At 52.5% G+C, this 21977-nt stretch overlaps 2 protein-coding genes across 2 annotated transcripts; both read right to left on the minus strand.

Moving 5' to 3' along the window:
• Positions 1 to 2374: 2374 nt before the first annotated feature.
• On the minus strand, positions 2375 to 7572 carry LOC109318087 (6-pyruvoyl tetrahydrobiopterin synthase-like). Its single transcript, XM_019547128.1, has 6 exons — positions 7374 to 7572; positions 6584 to 6657; positions 5858 to 5880; positions 4777 to 4833; positions 4140 to 4210; positions 2375 to 2741 (listed from the first exon to the last, which is right to left on the minus strand). The coding sequence occupies exons 1-6, from the start codon at positions 7475 to 7477 to the stop codon at positions 2618 to 2620; spliced, it is 453 nt and encodes a 150-aa protein (XP_019402673.1). The 5' UTR covers positions 7478 to 7572; the 3' UTR covers positions 2375 to 2617.
• Positions 7573 to 16673: 9101 nt separating this feature from the next.
• Positions 16674 to 20876, minus strand: LOC109318088 (placenta-expressed transcript 1 protein-like). Its single transcript, XM_019547129.1, has 4 exons — positions 20649 to 20876; positions 19396 to 19588; positions 18492 to 18550; positions 16674 to 17947 (listed from the first exon to the last, which is right to left on the minus strand). Exons 1-4 carry the CDS (start codon positions 20812 to 20814, stop codon positions 17772 to 17774), a joined length of 594 nt encoding a protein of 197 aa, XP_019402674.1. The 5' UTR covers positions 20815 to 20876; the 3' UTR covers positions 16674 to 17771.
• Between the last annotated feature and the right edge of the window lie 1101 nt (positions 20877 to 21977).

Below are 21977 nucleotides of genomic sequence, written 5' to 3' on the forward strand. Positions count from 1 at the left end.
GCCAGTGTTTTGGTCGCTTTAGTAGCCTCAACATCGCATTGCAGGCTCATGTTCATCTTGTGGTCAATCGTGACCCCCAAGTCCCTTTTTTAAAGTCAAGATATACAACATCAATCTCTTCCCCCTTGTCCAGGTGATAGGTCACCTGGTCGTAAAAGGAAATGAGATTGGTCAAACAAGACCTACCCTCAACAAACCCGTGCTGTGTATCTCTCAGGATATTGCCGTCAGCTAGTCTGTTAAGGATGGCCTCTTTTGATAATTTTTTCCAAGACCTTCCCCAGGATAGAGGTCAGGCTGATGGGTCTGTAGTTTGTTGAATCTACTTTCCTCCCTTTCTTGAAGATAGGCACCACATTGGCCTTCTTCCAGTCATTGGGCACCTCACCAGAGCGCCAAGAGCTCTCGAAGATCTGTGCCAGGGGCTGAGCTATGACGCTCGCCTGCTCCCTGAGTACCCTGGGGTGTAAACCATCAGGGCCAGCTGACTTGAAGGTATCCAGCCTGTCAGGGTGTTCCTTCACGAGGTCAGCATTGATGGATAGCAGGGGGTCTCCCTCACCCACAGCCTCCCTGACCCACAGTGGGCAGGGGTGTCCCAAGGGACTGGTGAAAAACCGATGCAAAATACCCATTTAGCAAGTTTGCTTTTTCCTGGGCGTCAGTTGTCCCATCTGGTTTAGCAGGGGTCCAGTGTTGCCCTTGCTTTTCCTCTGGCTCCCCACATATCTAAAAAAGGACTTTTTATTGTCCTCAATACTTGTAGCTAGCTGGAGTTGCATAGCAGCCTTGGCTTTCCTTGGTTTGCTCCCTGCAGGTCCGGACCAGAGCAGAGTACTCCTCGGTGCAGTCTTCCGTCCTTTGTAGGTCTTTCTTTTAAGACACAGGAGGTCCACTAGTTCCCTGGAGAGCCAAGGGGACTGCTGTGCCCTTCTGCTGCCTTTCCTTCAAGACAGGATGGACTTTGCTTGCTCATCCAGGATTGTTCCCTTGAGGAGTAACCGCTTGTCCTGAACTCCCCTCTCCTTTGGGTTGTGGCCCTTCAGGGCCTCTCTGACAAGCCTCCTGAGCTTGTCAAAGTCAGCTTTCCTGAAGTCAAGGACTTCTGTATTGCTGACTGACTTGCCAGCTTTACGGCAGATGGTGAAGGTGATCAGTTCATGGTCACTGTCACCCGGCTTGCCTTTGATCGTTAGGTTGCTGATTAACGGTCATGTATAGTTAACCTCTCACTTTTCCAGGGGAAAGATCTTGGCTTTATGCCCACTTTATGGAAATGGGAGGCTCCTCCTTAGCTTGCTTCTGCAGCCATACGGCTGAGGGCAAGTGAAACTCGGGGGCATCTGGACCCCTAGGATTGTAAGATGCCCACCAAATAATTTGGAAACATCTGAAGCCCCGGGTGTGGGTGAAGGATGTTTGCTGGTAGTAGGGGCACTGATGTATCTTGACTGACTCATGACTTTGGAGTTGATTTGGCTTGGAACATGAACATTTTTCCTTAAAAAAAAAAAAAAAAAAAAAATAGAAGGATCAGCAAGCTAAAATAGCAGGTGGTGTAAAAAAACCCCAGACAATATCAAAGCTCATCTCTTATCTCTTCCAGTTATGAAGCTTGGTTCAGTCAATGAAACTGCCTCACCCCACAGATCTTGCTTCTCATACCCTGAACCATCACAACTTCCATGCCACTATGATCCACTTATTTGGGTGGGGAGGAGGGGGTATAACAAAGCACTGGCCACCCTAAGCATATACAATATGTCACCAGGATCCATTTCTGGGTTTGTTTAGGTATACAATCTGGAGAAGGAAATGATTTGACAATCACATCAGCGATTTGAATATAGGAGTGTGTGTTTTAGGCCTGGCTGGCCAAAGTCAAGGCCAAAATTCCCCCAACTTAGATCTACTAATGGGCGTTAATCCTGACCTGCAGCTCTTCTGCTCTTTCCAGTATGCTTCATTCCTGCAGCAAGCTCCACCCAGGCCTGCTGAGCTATTGTAAAGGTCATGGTGGTGCAAGCCATGGGGTTATTGCCATAGACTGGAAAAGGACAGGTAACAGCAGACCCAGGGCAGAAGCCACAGCATGTCTTACAGCAATGATGTGTCAGGGTCACAGCAATGACAAAAATGAATGCAGTCAGTCACTCATGTGGATTGATTGCCACTTGTTAAAACTTTTGCCCTGTAGAATCTTTTTCCCCAAGTGACCTTCACAATTCCCCCTCTTCCTGATTTACCTTGATCAAGACATACCAGTGGGAACGTCAAGTCTGGAGCCAATGACACCGAGGCTGTTGTTGTGATTTGTGTAACACATGATGCTCCATTAGGTTTTATTTGCAAAAATGATCACAGGTTATTACAGTAGCTATAAAAGTTTATGAATTACAAGCACCTAACCTGCTGGGAACACTGTTAAAGCTGCTTTATAGCTTACGTTAAAGATTTTGAGGAATCAGCGCTCTTAATTATAAACAAATGGTCTGCTAAGGGAAGATTTGCACGCGATATCTGATCCATGCTTGCTGTCAACACAATGCGTCAGGAAACTGCTTTAGGCTTCAAGAGAATTAGACTTCAGGAAGCATCTTCATATCCCTTAAGCCTCCTATCCTCCCTTGTAGACAATAAAGTTTCTGTCAGATTCATAGACTTTGACTTTGTGCAGACACCCAGCTGGTAGGCGCTTCTGGAGGGTTTCCCAGATATACACAGCGAGGTTCTCCGTTGTGCTGTGGAGGAAGCAGAATTCTTTCTAGTGGAAAGAAATGCAAGTGCAGGGAAGGAAGATGCTGTCTAGGGGGCAAGGCCCGCACTCTAGCACCCCATGGCTTATTTCACAAGATGGCCAGAGCGTTACCCCAGCCAGAGGTGCTAGCCCTTTGGGGACCCGAGTTGGGTCACTGCCTCTGTTACACACAGGTCTACAGCAGTCCAGCAGGTTTGGGACATTCTCAAGCCTGCGTCACTCCAGAGCCCCTTCACTTTGTGCGATAGCACAAGGCACCTGGAGCACGCTGGGGGTCCAGCTGGCTATGCTGGTCAAGCGCTCCTGGAAGGGACCCTCGCAGCCGTGCAGGCAGAAGAGCAGTCAGTGAGCCCCAGCACTGCAGTGGGAAGAGAGGGGCTGACTCATCCTCTTTCATGTGGGTGAGACTCAGCTGGTTTTGAAGGGCTTTACACCAGGGTGAGCAAGCTGCAAATCAAGGTCCTGCGCTCCACCCTGGGTGCTTCTTTCCAAACCTGCTCATGACCAGTTGAGGCACAAGGAGATGAGACTGCAGGCCAGGGGTTGCCAACAGCGTGCTGTTCACTGAGGTTCATCCCAAATGATTCAGCTCATGGTGATCCCCTGGCTCTGTTACAGACAGGCCTGTCCCCTGTGACCCACATGGCAACAGTGGGGGGAGAATTAACACCCAGACTCTGCCACATCCAAGAGACTCGGTGGGTTCAGTGTTTTCCCTAAACCCATATGGGGAGGGAGGGGTACAGACCACAGTTTGAGAGTTGAAAATTAGCTGGGCTTTGTTGCAGGGGGTGCTGGTGAGGTTAACTGCAGCCGGAGTGAGCAGCCTATTGTGCTGATAGCAAAAGCATTCGCTGCAGATTCCCCAGGTAAAAATACTGAAGCGTGCTGAGACCCCCAACCAAACCCTCTGGGACACCACCCCTTGAAGGGCCTTTTTTGCTGGTTTGACCTTACGTGTAGGGGTTCAGTATGTCCCTATGGAGTTGCTGAGTTGCTCTCCTTTCTTTGTGTAGCGTGTATCCCAAGGGCTGCCGGACCTGTGAGGAGCCCTCTTCGTACCACACAACGTGACAATAAGTGAATCAGCCTTCCAGGATCCCAAGCTGCCGGCTGAGTGCAGGGACTCGCAGGGAAGTAAGGGGAATTAGCCTGGCTTGATGTTGATGGCGGGGCCAGAGGATGCGTCCCATAAATGCATCCTGCCATGCGGGGGCCTCTCTGTTGGGCTGCCGTACTGGGACAGCTGGACAGACAAGCTTTCTAAGGATCTTTCCCGAAAAAAAGACCCGTCTTGAACACGAGGGACCTATTCGTCCCTGAAATTCCCTGTGAGGCCCTGGTGCCTGGTCCAGTTCTGCCACAAGTCCTTGGCACTCACCTCACCACATCAGCAAAATAGGCCACATCCTGATCTAGGTTCTTGTGGTCGAGCGGTTTCATGATCGCCTCCTGGAGCGGAGAGGAAGGACGTGAGCAGGCGCCTCCCTGCTGTGTCCCGGGGCACAGGGAGCTCTGCACCCGGGAGAGGCTTGCTCTGCTTATAGGGGAATCCCATATGGGCGATGCTGGGCCCTTGGCTCAGCCTTATCCCACAGCTTCCTAGGGAGGAAGAGCACTGAATGGCGCTATTAGAGGGAACCAACAGCACATTGCACAGCTGGTTACGCAAGGCAGGGGCCTGGCTTTGCATGTCACACGTTGGGTTTTTTCCCTGCAGCAGGATGGGGGATGAGGTTCTCACTGGAGCCTCTCATGCACCAGCCCCAGGCTGGCCTCATATTTCCACAGTGGAAATATGCCAGGATTCAGCCTCAGGGCAGTAGCTTTTTTGGTGTCCCAGATAAATTCTGCCCTCAGTGGATTTTCCCCGGGACGGCCGGGCCGTGGGAAATGTAACAGAAGGAACTTAAAATCTCAGGCACAGCACAGCACACCCCATACCCGCTGGCCTGCCAGGTGGCTGCCAGTCAAAAGGAATAAAGTCAGCATGACAGGAGCACCCATTGCCTCATTACCTGCATGTGCTCTTGAAGTGTGGAAATGTTCATGAACATGCCGCTGATGGGGTTGATCTGCAGGACAGAGACAGACAGAAATTCACAGCCTGGGAAGCGAAAAACTCTGCTCTCTGCTGGGATGTTTATGAGAAGCCAAAACCTGACTGCTGGGTTTTGAGCTGAGCTCTCTGAGTAAAAACCAAATTCGTGCACGTGACAGGTTAGGTCCCTTCTGACCCTACAAACAAACTGAAATTATGAAACACAGAATGGGGGCCTGGCCCATCTGCTGTTAACCTGACTTAGTGTGTAAGTCCACAGGGAGTTCAGCCCTACGCACCGTAGCTATCCTATAAATGAGTGTGTTTTGTCTAAAGCCGTATACAAATTAGCCTGGTTGTAAGCTGGGACTTATTTACAGCTGTGCCCGTCAAAGCAGGATGCACCAAAAAGGAAGCATGTTCTGGTTGGGTCAGACTTCATGCGGGAAGTGCCTGGAAACTCTGGGTTGATGTGCAGTGGTGTACATGCAGAACACGAGGCTTGGAAAAGACACTGAAAGCCAACAGAAAATGGTTGGAGGGCTGAGTTTTTGGGAAGGTCAAGGCTTGTGCAACAGGAAGAGATGGGTTGTATGTTATAGTTTGATGCAAACATTGCTATATTGACTCAGGTGTCTCTATTACCACTCAAAAGTGAACAAGGCTTTAGCATCAGGATTGAGGCACGGTGTGGTGGGAGAGGTCCCTGGGATAAAAGCCTTGTCTGTACAAGTGGGAAATGCCTGGTGTTACTGCACCTCCCCTCCTTGAATCCCTTATACAAGCAAACTGGCACCAGTTCTGCCTTTCCTTATTCACACAGAGGCTGGGCCACTACGGCTCCATGGGCCACTGACCGTGGAAGCCATGCCAGCCTTCAGCCCAGGCGAAGACTTCTCTAGCTGGGATCCCTGGCTAAAAGGCAGAACTATCGGAAAGGTGTTTGTGCCTGAAAGCTTGCAAAGAACAATTTTTCCAACTAGTTAGTTGGTCTAATAAAAGATATCACATTTACCCAAAGAACCGTGTCTGCCTCAGGACTATCGGAAGGTACTTACCTCCCCACGGACCGTCACCATCACTACAAAGAAAACAGAAAGAGGACGGAGTCAGGACCCAGCACCAGGAATAGAAACCTCCTCTTATTTTGCAGCCCAGGGAGCAAGGAGGAGGAACCAGTACGGGACACGGACGTGGGGCTCACCTGAAGCAGCCCCTGCAGCTTCCTGCCAATGAGGCCAGCACAGGGACAGCATGTCCTATCAACCCAGGTGCCCTGGCTGGACACACGAACCCCAGATCATTTCTGCCCCTCCACAACGAAGCCTGGTTTGCTGAATTGACGACTAATTGCACCTGCCCTGGGAGGGCTGAGACCCACTGCAGTGCCTGAGATTGTTGCTCACCAGGTGCATTGATACTTGGAAAGGTGGACAAGGGGCATTTCACTCAGGGATTGGATGCAGAGGGGTTATTTCCTAAATATGTCTTAAAATCTATTTTAGCCCTTCCGTTGCACTGTTCATTCATGGATCTCAAAGCATAGAACAGAGGCAGGCAAGAATCACCTGACTCAGTGTCCCCTTTGCAGTGGTCTGCATTTAAAGGATCACAGTGCTTGCAGAAGAAAGCTCTCCTGTCTGGGCCTCTGTTTGCAATAGCACCCAGAAGCTGCCCAGCTGGATGGGAAGAGCAGCCTGTGAGGTTCAGACCCTGTTCCCCTCTCATCACTGCCTCCCAGATCTAGGGGAAGGTGCAAAATGTGGCGCCAGGCAGCCCCTCACCTGTGTAGTTGTGCCCATGACTCTGGTTGCATTTCCCAAAAAGCTTCTTGTTTTCTGCATCACTCAGGGATTTGCTGGAACAAGCAAAAACAGCTCTAGGGAGCCAGTGCCAGGACAGCAGCTCTCAGCACCCACCAGGCCCCACTTCATTTCCAGCCATGGAGCCATTACTGGATTGAGTTAGACCAGGTTTTATCCAGCCCAGTGTCCACTCACCAACAGCTTGCAAGGAAGGTGCAAGAAACCCTGCACTTATGGGACAACCTGCCCTGGGGACCCAGCTGTTGGGGCTGGGCTCCTGCACTGGAACAGGAGGGCTTAGGTCCCGTCCCATCCCACTCCTGCTGAGCTCTCAGCCACCGTGACATCCTGGGGCGGCTAGCTGCACAGATTAATTGGGCAGCCTAGCACAAGGTACCCGGTCTCAGACCGTATGTTGGGCCGTGACCCAGAGTTAAGCATCACCCGAGGGATCTAAGGCATCGACACCAAACAGAGTTCACCGTCTCTGGCTGGTGGCACTTGCAAGCATTGCCCGTGACCTTTGCTGGAGAGAAAGTTGGACGCAGGTTTGATAACCCCATTTTCATTCCAAATCTGAGCGAGCTCCTGTCCCTTTGGCCCCACACTGTCCCAGGCACGGCCCTATCCTATCCATGACCCTCTAGCTGGTGGTTTATGGTGGAAAATTCTGGGTAGCAAATGGGGCAACTTTGCAACCAAGCTGCCTGAGTGATGGGGGCACATGCCTTGCCCTCCTCCGTGCCAAAGGCCAGTTGTGCCCTGTTACCTGTTCAGCCTGTGAGCAGCTGCGATGGTTTCTGTCCTGGAGAGGAAGGTCACCCGGCCTGCTGGGCTCAGCTTGCCTTCTCTGACCACCGTCTGCATGGCCATTGCCAGAGTGAGAACTGCTCCGAGCTGGCTGGTGGGTCCTCAATAAATACAGCCCTGCGGGGTCACATGCCTGTATTTACTGAGTGGGAAGATTAAAGCTGGGCTCCCATAAGAGTAATCTGCAGATGATGGTCTTTGAACTGCCCAACTGTAGCATTTCCTCTGCCTCTAATTCCATGACACTGGGGGTTTTTTTCCATGTAATTCAGTGTATTTCCCTTTTCCCCAGGGACAGAGAGTCAAATCAAGACCATGATTCCTCCCTTTGGGTCTTATTCAGTGTTCACCACAGTTGGGAACATCAGGGCAGATAGGCTGGAGGCCAGAGGAGTGATCACTGCTGCCAGGGCTTCACCCAGTGCACCCAGCTGCCCTGCTACCTGTGCTCCCAGATAAGTGGTGATGAAAAGTTCACTGACCACGTAGGAACCACACAAAGCAGAAGGGGCACAGAGGACAGAGGCGTCTTGTGGGGAAAGGAGAAGACTGGCCCTCGAGACCTGGGCTTAATTCTTGGCTCTGCCACAGATTCCCTTTATGTCCTTGGGGACATCACATAAGTTGTTCTTTGCTGCAGTTTCACCTAGCTAAAATGGGGTGAAGGCACCTTCCTATGCAGAGCTCATCTTTTTTTTGTCCTGCAAGCTCCCAAGCACAGGGCCCCTCTCTTCCTCTCTTTGCAAACAGCTTCTAGCATAGCAAAGATTCACCGTGTGGTAAGCACTCTAGGCACATGCAGATGATAAACCAGGGATGGGAAAAGCCTCTCCAGGCATCTTTCTTAAGGTCCAGGGGGTCGGCGTAAACTAGCAGTCAGAGTACAGGGCCAGGAGCAAGGCCACTTGGGTTCTCCCCACCCCCCCAACCCGCTGCGCAGCGCTCAGGCAGCCGGGTACCACATTCCCGTAACTCCCAGGCAGGGCCGCGGGAGGCTGCAAAAACGGGTGTTTGCAAATGAGAAGGAGTCGATGCAACTCTGCACAGCTTTTCTTTCCCAAAATGTCCTGCTCTCAGTTTCACAGGCCTAGCACTGAACTGGGGAAACCCTCGGGTCCAGCTGCTGGGGGGTGCCTGCGTGGGACAGGAACAGGGCGTCAGGTCGGATGCGAAGCGAGGGAGCGGCCGGCATTCCTCCATGCATCACGAGGCCCCGTCTGCCTCAAAGAGCCTGTTCTCCGAAGCAGGTCAGGAGGATGGCAGCGTCAGCACCCATGATCGTGGTGGCATCCAGACGGCTGTCCTCCCCTTCTCCTCCCTGCGGCCTCTGCAAATCGATTCTGCCCAGCCTGCTCCCTCTGCAGCGGTTTCCATGCAGCCTGGCACGTGGCTTCTTGGTGTCTCCCTCAGCCGGAGGGCCTGGAAAGGCACACCGCTGCCCTGGGCTGGCTGCGAGCTCTCTGCATGGTGCTTTTCTTTGCAGAGGCTCCCCGAGGCAGAAGCTCCCCGAGTGCCTTATGACGTGACACAGCTGTAAAGGGACATCTCTTTGGCGCTGCAACACAATGGGGCCATTCCTCCCCTGCCACTGCACCCTCTGCATGGGCAGCACACGTGGCCACTGCCGGCTCGCGGAGCTTCCCCAGACCTGTCCACGAGGCTCCCGCCATGCCTCTGCCACTGCTTTTTTTTTAGGCACCAAGAACCAATTTCAGCTTATTTCTCAAGAACAAGACAAAGGGCACCTGCCTTTCCTCCCCCCATCTGTGCACACAGAAGCTCACCAATTCCTCTATTTATTTTCTGTTTAGCAAGCAGGAACTCGCCTGGCTGGTCCTGGGGCGGTGAGCCTCTCCGTGTTTTGTAGCCCAGGGGCTGTGTGCTGCTTTCAGCTCCTTTTACTACGCAGTTGGAAATGCCCTTGGAGAAGGAACAATGCCACAGGGCATTACAGGTGCTGTCTCCTCTGCGAAGAGATTACAGCACAAACCGCAGTTCCAGGGCAGTGCTCTCCCATTACTGCCCCAAGCGGGGATGAGGTCAAGATTCCTCCCTGCTAACCCGGAGGACAGCTTCACTTCTACTTCCCTTGGGACCAAGGTCTGCTCACGGCCCAGCCACGCTTAGCGGGAGATTTCCATGTACCCACTTCCTTATTTGCAAGAGCTTGGGGTGTAGCGAGGAAGGATGTGGTGGGGAAAGAAGATGATGAAGCCTGAGACTTGCTCTGAAGACACACTCCACGATGCGCTCCCACATGAGGCCTTGCTCCCACTCAAGTTAACTGGGAGCCGGACTGGCACTCACGTCACACCCCGACTTCCTGGCCAGCTCAGCCCCTTATGACTTGGGCCCCCCTCCAGCAGAAGGGACAGTGACCTAAGGGCTCGGGAGACCCGTCCTCCCCCTGTGACGGTGCCCCAATCTCAGATCCCTGCATCTCAGGGGATGCTCTTTCAGTGCCGCTCTACCACCTGCCGTCTCAGCTGTGACGCATGCATGTTGATGTGACGGGTTGGCTGGCAGTGACCTGGCCCAGGGGGTTTGAAGGGGTAAAAGATGATTGGAGGACTTGGGATTCCCTTTCCGCACCAATCAGGCCCCAGAAACTCACCCCCCCCACCCCATGTCCCCAGGTTGAGACACCACCTTGTATCCCACCTGGAGAGGGATACACAGGGCAGCGCGGGCTGACTCGGGAGAGACGAGCGAGGGGACAGCAAGGAAGGAGCTTCACAGAGCTGGCAAGAGCTGAGCCAGCGGGGTGGGAGCAGTGCCCCGGAAGAGCCTGAAAGAGCAGGACCCGCAGGCAGCAGCGGGACCCTCAGCAGCGCGGGTGCGGCCGGCAGGAGGGGCCCCCACTGGGCTCCAGGCTCCCCGGGGAGGGGCTGCGGCCCCCAGGAGAGGCCCCCCCGCTCCAGCAAGGATCTGAGCAGCGACCTGAGGGGGTCCCAGCCCTGCTCCCAGCTCCCGCAGTCAGAGGCCAGGCAGCTCCACGTGAGATCGGGCTCTGGGAGGGTCAAGACCCCTCGCAGCCTGGAGCAGTGCCACCACTGGTGGCTGTGTAGCCACATTCCTGCCTGCCATGTGGGAGATGTGGGTTTAAGTCCCAGCTGAGGGGACTTGGGGTGAGCTAACAAGAAGCAAATCTTCTTGCAGTGGAAAAGGGCCATTGCATTTCTCCCCCTCCAGGTACCAAGGCCCTATATTTCCTTGTCATTTGACATTTTGCATTTTGTGCCTTTTTATATTTCACCAACCCATATGGGTTGTTCTGCTGTTTGTGTTTTATATTTTGTTAACTCTGTTTTTTGTCAGTGATTGTAAGTGTCTGACCTTTGTTGAATCTTGCGTCCTTGGGGCATTGTCGTGTCCACTATACCCTCTGATTTATGCCTGTTACGTTCCCAGTATTAAAAGGCATATGGTGAAGTCCCCAGTGGTGGTCTGGCTCTGCTCTATAGGGGGAGGAGAGTCCCTACACCTCCCACAGTGCTTGTGCACCTGCTTTGATCCCTTCAGTTGGAGAGGGGGTACCTCTTGGAGTACTGCCTGGGTTACATTATTAATAGCAACTAGCAAACCCTCCCAGCCCAGGACCTGCCTGCAACAGGTGCCCATATCAGTGCTGTGCATGCTCCAAGGAAGGTTTCTCTTTCACCCAGACAAGCAGGGCTGGGCCCAGCTGTGGCCACAATACCACGCAGGAGCAGCCGGGTGCCTTCGTGGAGGGAGGGCTTGCTTTCTCAAAGGGTAAAATGACAGTGGAGGAAAGCGGGGCAGGCCAGATCCTGGGCTGGGAAACTCTTGACCTCCACTGAAGGCAGCAGATATGCACTGGCTAAGGGCCGGGCTCTTCATTTTCAGCCGGGAGCCGTGCAGCCGAAGAGACCAAGTGGCGACCTGGAACAGATGGACGGGGGGTTAAGCTTTAATTACAGCAAGGGCTTTGCAACTCAGGCTGCCTGGAGTCTCTTTAAAACCCTGTCTTCAAAGCACTCCTCCTTAAGGAGGTTTTCTCTGTTCAGCAGAAACATTCTCCGTGGTCTCTGCACAAAGCCAGCCACGTGGGACCAAGTCCCCAAAGGAGCTATGACCATCACAAGCCTCATCATCTTCTGCACTGGGAACAAGGCACAGCCCTTCTACGAGCCAGGTCTCACGCAACCATGGGCCATATCGGTATTTATTTAGAAACAAACCCCAAGCACTCAGGAGTCTTAAATCCAGACCCCCTTGCACACCCATCTTGTCTGAGAGGCACGTGGCAATTGTTAGCCCCATCACTGAGTGCACTCGCGTACACCTGCAGCAGGATCCTGAGAGAGGAGGTGATTTTCTTGGGATGCACCCCAGGGTAAAACAGCTGCCCTGACGGCACGTTTGCAAGGCGGGCACGGCCCCCTCTACACGCTGGAGCTCAGTGCTGGGGGTGTCCTGAGCATCTCTGCCCCCTAGCCCATGGCTGCCAGATGGAGCGTGTTTTGCTTAAGTAAAGATTACATGCTGGTCTTATGACACTCACGATGCAGCGTGTTGCCTTATGAGGGCCTGAGCCAACAGCCTCATTTATGCTCCACTTGGTGTTACTGCTCCTGCACACCTCTCCCCTTCCCCGGGCCTCAGCATCCCCCCCTCTCCCCAGATTAAGATATGTCCCAGGTTGCTGGGAAAAAGAGCCAGTACCCAGACCCCTCCTGTCCACTCTGCATTAGAACAAATCCCCCTCCAGTCTTGTATCCAGAATATAACCTAAGCACATCCTGTCTCGCCTCCTCTGTGAGGGCTGGGGAGGACGTCTGTCCTCTAGCCGAGGAACACAGCCCTTTGCCCTGCGTGCCCTTCTCCCCAGACCTGTGTGTTGGGTAGGGAAGAGGGGACAACGCTCATGACGGGTTCAACTGAGTGGGACCTCAGACTGGCACAGAGGACAGGGCACGTGGGGCCTGCCAGGCATGGCTATGGTGCATTTATTGAGCCGTGCACATGCAAACTAGCTCAGCAACTGCACAGCTTCTGCCTGGCCGGAGCCGGGTGCACGGGGGGAGTAGAGCTGGTGTCTGAAAGGCACGGGAGCAGTAGCTGGGGTCTGGTGCATGGACAAGAACCAGCAATCAGCATGAGCATTTGCACGGGAAGCTCCCATTCCCAAGCTACGGAGCAAACAGCAGACCAGGGAGGCTTCTTGCTGTGGTCCAGGGAAGAACATGCAAAGCGGCAGCTGCTAGCTGAGCAGAGCAGAGCCAGTTGATCCTCTGTGCGTTTATTGTTGATACAGAGGCTGCTGTTCAGGTGTATTCGTACGAGACCTGATAAGGCGGCCTGGGGACAAAGTCTGCTTTGCATAAACACAGCGTGCTGGGCACATTTGCAAAGCGAGGGCTGGGGGGCAGCTGCGGAGCATTATGTCTTGGACAAAGCGCCAGGTGCTGAGATAAGGGGAGTGATTAGCTGGCTGCTGCCCACACCAGACAAGGTGGCTGGCAACTTGGACCCAAGTGGGCAGGATCTCTGTGCTGCCCATGAAGCCAAACAGAAGCTGGTCAAGTGTCCAAATGTTACAGGAGCAGCCTGAGCCCCTCCCTAGGAAAAACACCTGCCGCTGGCACAGCAAGGCTTGTGGTCTCACCAGCTGACAGCGAACACGCTTTGCATGCTGTGATTGTGGAGAAAGGCTCCTTGCAAGCTTCCAGCAGGGCCAAGCATTAGATGTGGGGGAAGGACAAATTCATGGCAATGACCAGCCAGAGGGAAGCTTCTCCGGTGGGAATCCCCAGTTCTGCATCCTGCCTTCGACAATACCGGACAAAAATACTTGGATTCTCAAACCAAAGGCAGGTTGCAAGCTGCTCATTAAGCCCCAGAGCACCCCACCAAGGGAATGTCATCAACCCCATTTCACAGAGGCACCATTCCTGAGACCCCCTACACCACCCAAGACCCCCAGCAGCTTGCTTTAATTGCTGGAGGATGACCAGGCGACCCGAACTGAGCGCCGCAAGTGCCTGGGTGGCTCAGCGCGCTGAGCACAAGTGTCTAGGGCTGATCCAGGCGCCACATCAGTAAAGCTCGAGTCAGCCGGTGGCATTTCCAGGAGACAGAAAATGCCTTGGACAGCAACGGGGTGTAGCTGCATTCATCAGTGCCTCTCTGGAGCAGCACCTTCTGCAGGGAAATGTGATTTTAAGAAGCCAGAAAATATAAATGAGCCCAGTGCTGGGATCTGGAGGTAACAACTGTAGTCTAGCGTGACGGCCCTGCAGCTGCCCTGGAGCATTGCTGATACTGGGGTGGTGACAGTGCCGGAGGCAGCCATGGTCCCTGCCCTGATAAACTCTGCTCTGGGCAATGAAGGCACCAGGGCAGCCTGGCAAAGCAGGAGAGGGATGGAGTGGCCAGGGAGGACGGGGTAATTATAATCACACTGTGGAGCTACTCATGGATGGGTACCTCTGACTTAAAGACAGAGAAAAATCCACCCTCCCTGGGTGCTGAACAAGGCAGGTACCACCGGGCAACGGGTTTCCTGTGGGTGGGTGTCGCAGCACAGCAGGGCCTCGAGGCTGGAGCTGAAGGAAGGAGAGGAAAGAGAGAGGCTTTTTCTGTGGCTTCCGCAAGGCAGGGCCCACTGCGAGAGACGGTGCTGAGCCGTCTGGGGGAGAAGGTGATGAACGCACTGCCAGAGCTGGTTTCACTAGAGGGACAGAGAGGGTGTGCTGGGGGTGGGAGGTATGCATTGCAATGAGAGCAGATAATTGACCCCTGTGGAAGCAAAATACTTGCAGCTGAGAACAACCAGGAGCCAGATGCTATCAATTGCTCCTTATTAGACGCTGCTTTGAAAGCTGGAGGAGTGGGAGGGGTATGGAGGGAAATGTTCAGGTAGATACAGGGAAAGGTAGTCTGGCACGTTACTGTGGTGGCATGCCTGGATGGCAGGGTGACTTTCCCAGAAAAGTATGCAAGATAATAGTGCTTCTCCTTAGCCTCAAGTTGTGCAAGGGCCCCAGGGAGGCTCTCTGAGTGATGAAAGCAAAAACAAGATTTCAGGGCCTGTTTATATATTCAGTTGTCTCAGTGGGAGTGGAGTTAAGCAGGCACAAGAGCCTCTGCGCATGGTGTTAATCGGGACTGCTCTTGTACCTTCACTGCTTCTCTTCCCTGAATCGCGTTAGCTTCTGCGTTTTTTGGTGGTAGCTGAGTTGGTCTAAGGACCTAGGCAGGCACATTTCTTTTGAGTAGATGCAGTATCTTTTATTAAACCAACTGAGTAGTTGGGGGGAAAAAGTTCTTAGCAAGCTTTTGGGTGCAATTACCCTTCTTCAGGCATAGGGGAGTCTCTGCTGCTCCGAGACTCCAAGGAATGAGAGAAGCTAAAAGTGTGATAAGGTGTCAGTGAGAATATCAATAGGTAGAAATTAGGAAAACAAAAAGTAAAGCAAGGAAAAAATAAGCCAAAGGAAAGTAAGGGAGACTCTACAGTGGTAGGCAAGGTTTTTTGGGTTGATGTGATATCTTTTATTATTAGACCAACTGAATAGTTGGAGGGGAAAAGTTCTTAGTAAGCTTTTGGGCACAATCACCCTCTTTCAGGCATGGGGAGACACTGCAGTGGTAGGAAGAAATGTAGAAATACAGTGGTAGAAAAGAGGCTGTCTGCGAAAAAGGAAATATCTGGAACTTGGGAAGACACAGGGCAGAAAAGCAGGGAGGGGGGAAATAAAGTGTATGAGGTCTGGTCTGGCAGGCACCTGGTCAGTCGGAGGATGGGCAGGTTGTAATGCCTCATAAATCCCGCGTCACAATTAATTTAGCTTCTGAGTGCAGACGGTCCCTTGGCTTGTGGCTTCAGGCCGCTGAGCCTCCTGGCTTTGGAGGTGCCCCGAAGGCCCTTGGCAGGGCTACAGCTCCCCACTGTCGGGAGCCCTACATTGGCCAGATCCCCCTCATGCTACCAGACTCTGCCTCTCTCAAAGCCTCCCGCCTTCCCGGCTCCTGCAGGCCGAGCTGGGGTCTGTTGCAGTGGCTGGATAACAGGCTGGGGGGGCATCCACTCTGCAGGCCCCTGCCGTGCCCTCCCTGGCATCTGCTGGCACTAGCAGGGCACCCTTTAATGCAGTATGTGGCTCTTGGTGACTTTCGAGGCAGGACCTGGCACTTGGGGCACAGTCCTCGTGATTCCCCGCACCTCCCTTGAATCTTAAGTGAGAGGTGACATCATTGCTCATCCTATATAACTCGCCCAAATAGATGACAGGCCTTTCATGTGATTAGAGCCAGGTGCAGTGGGAATGCCTTTCCCTCTCCCCAAACACTGCTGGGAAGGAAGGCATTGCTAAGTAGACAGAAATACAAGCACCATCCAGCAAGAACAAAGCAGCGCCCACTTGGTTGGGGGACAGTCAGGGCAGGGCTTTGAATCCTGAAGCGCTCATTTTATTATTTTAGGTTTCATAGACATCAGGGCTGGAAGGGACCTCGGAAGATCATCAAGCCCAGCCCCCCGCCCCAGGGGCAGGAAGTCAGCGGGACTACATCGTTAGACTATACCCATCACCATAGTCCTGTAGCAAACACACCTTTCCTAAGAACACTTGCCCTCCGTTCCCCGCCTCGGGCTCAGGGTTGAGCAGACTGGCGATGGCCCAACTAATATTAAATTCCTCAGAAATTAAGATGCAAGAGCGTGAGATCAAGGCAGCCAGCAATATGGAGGATAAGGGCTGTTTGCAGAGTTCACTTTGCATTGAACCCTTTGCTGTAATAGCTCAATCTTTGATCTGGGAATCCAAAGCTACTCCGAAAGACTTGGATTTCATCATGGCTTGGGAAGGGAACAGTGGGTGGATTGCTGGAGTCGGCAGAACGTGGTGCTCCTGCCCTCGTGAAATCCCAGACAAACCAGTACATGGCTGTATCACGCGTGCCTCATCGGGAAGGGAACTTGGTCTCATGGAGATATTTACTGTTTGTTCCCGCTGGAACAGTCTGTTCCCCATTATTCATCTTCAGGTGCACAACAAAACTTTTTTTTGGCTGGAGCTAGCTTGGAAGCAGCTAGATAGGTTGGAGGTGAGAAAGCACGATGCCTCGGAGGGAAAAATTCCCCCATAATTATACACCCTTGGCTTTAACAAGATTACAGGGCAGTGGCTCCACATGGAGAAACCCAACACTTCTCGGTATTTAGTTTCGATCACCCTCCTCCCCGCCCCAGAAAGAGCCACTGAAAAACCAAAGAGGAGAGACTCAGGCCTGGTTTGCAGAGTTATAATAATTAATGTATTTAGATTTGTGTAGGAAAATCCTCCCCATATCTGATGATTTAACAACATTTAAACAAACAGTGCATAAAAATAAAGAGGAACAAGAAAGTTAGTGGCATAAACCAGCTTACGTGGCTGTGAAAACAAATCCCTTCTTGACTATTAAAAAAACCCAAAACCTTCCCACTCCTGTCAGAGACCCACTCCTGAATGCCAGAGGTCAACGGAGAGAGGGGCACGGGGGCCTTGCATCTCTGATAGGAGATTCAGGCTCTTTGACACCAGGGCAGGGATGGAAAGTGAACAGGAAAGACTGGGACATTCCTGGAGAATAACCTGCCAGCAGGCACTCCAGCTCGGGGGTGTTAATGCTGAGGACACGGGCCGGACTCGAGAAGCAGCTGCACTGGGAGGAGTGCTCTGCCGGGGCGGACTTGGGAGGGCTGAGGGGTCTCGTCTTTGCCAGGGTTGTGCATGGCTCGCATCGAGAAGGTGCTGGGTCTGCTTCTGGAGTCGTACGGTCATAGAAACATATAGAGAAGCAGGGCTGCAAGGGACTTCCAGAGGTCATCTAGTCCGACCCCGTGCCTGAGGCAGGATCGTTCCTTCTCCAACCCGTCCCATACAGCCACAAGCTAAACTCTACTTCCACGTCTGCAAGACCCCTCTCCAGATTGTTTTGCCAACCCCCAGGATGGGAACCAGCTTAGCTTCCTACAACGTTTCCATGCTGTTTCTACTTCATGGACCATAGGGGCTCAGGAGGGCAGGAGCTCCACGGCTCCCGTCAGACAGGAGCCCCCACACTACGCTGTCTCAAACTTTACAGCTCTGGGACGTTTTAGCCGAGGACAGAACTTTTGAGCAGCCTGCCCCGCTGAGCCCCTTCTCCTAGTCCGTCTCCTGGCTGGCAGTGGTGTTGGGGGTCAACTCTCTGGTCAAAGAGGGTCTAAAAAGTGCGGTCACCAGCTTTATAGACATGTGAAACAAAAAACATTTCCTGAGTAGGTCTGCTGCCTCTCCCCACCCCTGGACTGCTGGGTTGCGCACGACGGCGGGAAGGTGCAGCTCGGCGGGAGTCGCGGGGCCCGTTAGGAGAGCAGCTTGCTGGTGGCAAAGAGTGTCAGAAGCTGCACGGCGGCCACGAGGGACAAGCTGGCCAAGGAGCCAGAGGCAGCCTTGTCGGTGGTGGGCTGGGTCCTGGTCACCATGAAGCTGGAGGCAGGACTGTAGGTGGTGGACCGGGTCCCGGTCACCGCCCCAGTTTCTGAAACACAGGAAGAGGAAACCAAAATAGCAGATTAGCTCTTCTGCAAGCACCCAATGACCGAGAGGGAGTAGCTGAGAACCGTCTCTCTGGGCTTGCTGGAAATGCGTGCCACTGAATAGAGGCCAAGCAAAGGCTCAGGCCTGGCAGGAGGAAGTGGCAGAGCCAGGTGCGGATTTCCAACGGGGATAAGACCTGTGCCATTGTAAACCATTTACCTCCTTAGCCTAGCATGGAAAAAACAATGGAGAGAGGCTGATTTGCACCAACTGAATGTTTAGCGCATCCTCGCCTCTTATAAGCCACCCCGGGCCTTTTAAAGGTGGTTGAAGTTTCCAGTGGGACTATCCACATCGAAGACAGCATTGTCATGGGAGCAACTTTCACGCATTTTCAACTAGCACTTGCCTCCCATTTCATTAGAGGAGAGAAATGCATCCTGAGGATGCGATGGGTTCTCAACTCAAATACAGCAGCTGTTATTCAACTGGGTTGCAACACCACCAGCCCTGCAAAGGGAGAGGTTGACTGTAAGGGGATTTACCGTAGTTCAGCGTCTGCATCTGATACAGGACGGAGCCATTGGAAAAGGTTACAAACACCCTGGAGGAAAGCAAATAACAGGCATTAAGGCCTTGGTCTGCATTATGGAATAATATGCAAAGGTACATCACGGACAGAGAAAGGGAAGAAGAATAAAGGGAGCCATGGGGAGCACACTCTTACTGGGGCCTTATGACAAACTCCCCTTTATCTTTTGCACCTGTACTAATTTATTAGTCAACCTGTGCAAACAACTGTCTGGCATGTGTTGCTTTACAGCTCTTGCCAATGATTGTGTAAGAGACCTTGGGAGCAGGGCGTAACTCTGTTGACATCAGCTCCTCAGTTTAAATTGAAATCATTGTGATTGAGCCATTATCCTGATAAGCTTTTATCTACGTTATGGTTTTCTTGAGGAAATATATCCCCTGCTGGTGCAGTGCCAATGGCAACACGATGGGTATCAATCCGCTTATTTCCTACAGAGCTGCGCTCTGTGCACGTGCTAATGGAAGCCAGGTCTGAAATGATGCTGAAGTCTGCCCCAAATCCACCCGGCTCCTTTCATAGGTTTTCTGTCTCCTTTCCTGGCGTAAAAGCCAAACGGGAACGCGGAGTACATCCCTTGCTGCACCTTGAGCCCATTGCTCCTTGCTCTGTCATCTGCCCTGACTGAGTCTGGTTCAATCCTCTTTGCAACCCCTCTGCAGGGAGTTGGAGGCTGCTATGAAATCCCCCCTCACTCTTCTCTTCTCCAGACATTCCCACACCAGTTTGAATTTCCATTGCTTTTTATTTCTAGAGTGGGTGGATTCCCCTCCGACCCTCCCCTTCCTGGACTTCTTATCCCAAAAGCTTCCATGCAAGCTCCCTCTATTCCCCTCCAAGCCAAAGAAGAACATTACTTGATTTCCACAGGACCCTCCGTTGCATTTGGGGACAGCCATTTGGCTTTGATGTTTTCTGCAGCTGTGTGTGGTTGGTCTACCCAGTGGCCATTGCTGCAGCTCTGCGCTTCCCACCGGCCCACGGAGGAATTCGGGGCGACTGAGGCTTGGAGGTAAGCTGCCGTGCTGTTTTTGATGTCACTGATGATTACTGGAGGGAATGCAGGAGAGAAGAAAGTTAGTTTTTGGTGCTGAGAAACAGCAGCTTCAATGCATCCACTCCCAGGCCTCGAGGGTTTTGAAAGCCAGAGTCCGCAGGCTCTGACTCAAGGGGGTTGCTGGGCTCTCGAGGGGCTGGCTTTGCAGCCTCAGGGCCCCTTAGAGGCACCCTATCATCCCAAAGACATGAAATGAAAAGCAGTGCCCACTTCAGAGTCGAGGGGACAGAAAACAGGTTTCACCGCATGTCGGTGATTCCTGGCCAGGAGCGAGTCCCAGGCTCATGGCTTTGAACAGCGTGTTACCAGCGCTGCCGGGCATCGTGCCTTTACTAATATCGGCTGGTGGGTAAAGAAAAAGCAACCCCCTGGCTCCTATCTCCTTTCATCCCTGGTTATTCCAAGTCCTCAGCTTGAGGAACCTGTAATCAAAATCATCCTTCAATGAACCCACCGGGACATTTCAGAGTTACGGGAACCACCTGTGGGTTCAGATCCTGAAGGATCTCTGCTGAGGGGATGGTGTAGGAAGCAGCTGTCCATCGACCCCAGCATTTATTCAGATTTAGAGCTTGATTGTGCTTTGCTCAAAAGCAAAGGAAGATTTGTTATGGTTTCTCGGGAACTGGATCAAGCTGTAATCACCGTAGGGTCCGGTGCTTTGCAAGAATGAAAGCTCTTGCAAGGCAGGTTTCCTAAAAGGCATCTCAGTGGGACAGCCCCAGGCAGGTTCCCCCATTGTCTTGACTTTCATTGAGACAAAGAAGGATAAATTCTAACAGTTTTGGGGGCAAAAAGTCTACCGAAAGCGCTATGCAATTGCGGACAATTTTCAAGTTCTGTGTCAAGTTTTGGCAGAGATTAATAATCAGAACCTGAGCAAGGAGACAACATTGCCAGTGATCCTGGAGAACTGGTACATATTTTGCTTTGAAATTACAAAGGCATGTCATCTCCCCTATCCCAAGTTCATATAAAGTTCCCCCCACCCCTACGAGGAGCCAGAGAGAGACAGACACGACTGCAGCAGGAAAGATCTCAGAGCCAACTCACCAGTGTAGGAGGTATTTGCCTTGTATGAAGTAGGATACACATTTAGGGTGTAAAAGCCTCGTTGAGTACCATTCTTGGTCACTTGGTCACAAAGCTGCGAGTAGGCTGGAGAAACCAGGGCCCCGAGGAGGACGACGAATTGCAGTGCGAAAGGGAGGGCTGCCATGGCCAGCTTTGCTGCTTCTCTTGCTGCACGTGTGCCAGGGGTCTGAGGAAGAGCAGCAGAGAGGCAAAGCCTATTTATATGCATGGGGAGGACTAAAATGCAGATGTCACCACCCTCTCCAGCTCATGCACACACCCTGAAATGGGAGGATTCAGACAGACGCAGATTTGGAGTTTACTTCCTTCTACCTACCCAGGTTCTGTATCAGCACTCTGGATTCAAGGGAGCAGCAAATTGGGATTTAACCAAGGGTATTTTGCATTTCATTTAAAAAAGCTGTTGACTTGACAATCAAGTCCCCACCTGCCTAGTCCTTAGCCCAGCCGAACGTTACGCACTTGTGTTGCCGTGCATATGTGTTGCTATTTTACTCACGTTGCCATGTCCCAGTGTCCAGGCCTAGCGTAGGCTTCCTCACATGGGGAACTGCTCCAGAAGAAGGGGTGAGCACAAAGCAGAGTCCTTCACAGGGCAGAGAGACACTCAAAAGATGAGAGCGCAAAAGGGCTTATCCCTCCTGGAAGCTGGTTGTAGGGCATATTCAGCTCAGAGCTGGGCTGGGGGCTCATCGACCCACCAAAGTCAGTCCCACAAGTGTGCAATGAGGCTGGATCCGAGAGCTGAGCTAGCGTGGGGAGGGGGCTCGTGCCGTCCCATACCTGATAAAGCCCCTGCTGATAAAGTACAATGGAAATCTATGAGGGCGAATGCCATAAGCCCCTCCTGGCTACCAAAATTGGTTTAAAAATGTTCTGAGACTGGTCCTCAGTGGGTGTGAATAAACCTAGCTCAGTTTTATAGACTTATAGGAGATGACAACGTAGACTTTTCTGGAGTCTACTGTTTTGTTTGGCACTTCCCTCTCTCACGACCTCTATGGCCAGGGCAGGTTTCTCTTCTCCAGTCCATGGGGTGGCTGAAGAAGCCTCCAGAGCGAGGATCATTGTCTAGTCCGTTGTGGATGCCTTTTCACAAAGGAAGAAGTGACCTTTCCTCTTTCTCCCAATCCCAAAGAACGGATGGTCATCAGCCATGGAAACGGTTACACGAAAGGGCGTTTTCTCTAGGTCCTATTGAGAACTGAGGATCAGGGGCTGAAAATAAATCACGTCTAAAAGGATGGGTACAGATCTCTGTGCCGAGATGGACCCGGCTGTTCATTT

The sequence above is a fragment of the Crocodylus porosus genome, unplaced genomic scaffold, assembly GCF_001723895.1.
Source record: "Crocodylus porosus isolate Cpor-Errol unplaced genomic scaffold, CroPor_comp1, whole genome shotgun sequence".
In the NCBI taxonomy this organism is placed as follows: domain Eukaryota; kingdom Metazoa; phylum Chordata; order Crocodylia; family Crocodylidae; genus Crocodylus; species Crocodylus porosus.